Source organism: Sinocyclocheilus rhinocerous, unplaced genomic scaffold (genome assembly GCF_001515625.1).
Source record: "Sinocyclocheilus rhinocerous isolate Xijiao unplaced genomic scaffold, SAMN03320098_v1.1 scaffold2460, whole genome shotgun sequence".
Taxonomy (NCBI): domain Eukaryota; kingdom Metazoa; phylum Chordata; class Actinopteri; order Cypriniformes; family Cyprinidae; genus Sinocyclocheilus; species Sinocyclocheilus rhinocerous.
The window spans coordinates 54,339-55,027 of record NW_015645611.1 but is presented as its reverse complement, the minus strand read 5'-3'; the positions used below and the strand labels follow the sequence as shown (position 1 = coordinate 55,027).

Sequence of the window (689 nt, the reverse complement as noted above, 5' to 3'; positions counted from 1 at the left end):
GTGTGCTGAATCTGTGTTTGTTTCTCTGTGCGTGTGCTGAATCTGTGTGTGTTTGTTTCTTTGCGCGTGTGCTGAATCTGTGTTTGTCTCTGCGCGTGTGATGAATCTGTGTGTTTGTCTCTGCGCGTGTGCTGAATCTGTGTCTCTCTACGCGTGTGCTGAATCTGTATGTCTCTGCACGTGTGCTGAATCTGTGTCTCTGCACATGTGCTGAATCTGTGCGTCTCTGCACGTGTGCTTAATCTGTGTGTGTTTGTTTCTCTGCGCGTGTGCTGAATCTGTGTGTGTTTCTCTGCGCGTGTGCTGAATCTGTGTTTTTCTCTGCGTGTGTGCTGAATCTGTGTTTTTCTCTGCACGTGTGCTGAATCTGTGTTTTTCTCTGCGTGTGTTTGTCTCTCTGCACTTGTGTTTATTCTGTGTTTGTGTCTCAGGCTCACTGGTGGGCGGTTCTGCTTATGGGAATTGCTCTCATCATGCTCATGGCCGGATTCATTAAGATCTGCAGTGTTCACACGCCCAGCAGCAACCCCAAACTGCCTCCTCCTAAACCACTGCCAGGTAACGCACCTCCTCACTGACAGTTCTTTCTCACTCTCTCCTCTCAACACGCCGCAGTGTGTGTTTTAATTAAATAAAAATATGCTGTGTGTTTCAGAGTGAAGTGCTGTATTCAAGTGTTTATATCCAGT

At 47.3% G+C, this 689-nt stretch overlaps 1 protein-coding gene across 1 annotated transcript in view; it reads left to right on the top strand.

The window, feature by feature from the left end:
• Positions 1-689, top strand: part of LOC107706850 (disintegrin and metalloproteinase domain-containing protein 10-like) — a 32,183-nt gene that overhangs the window by 21,362 nt on the left and 10,132 nt on the right. The window contains exon 15 of the mRNA XM_016510687.1: positions 432-558. Within this exon, the coding sequence (XP_016366173.1) occupies positions 432-558 (127 nt within the window). The remainder of the gene's footprint in view (positions 1-431; positions 559-689) is intronic.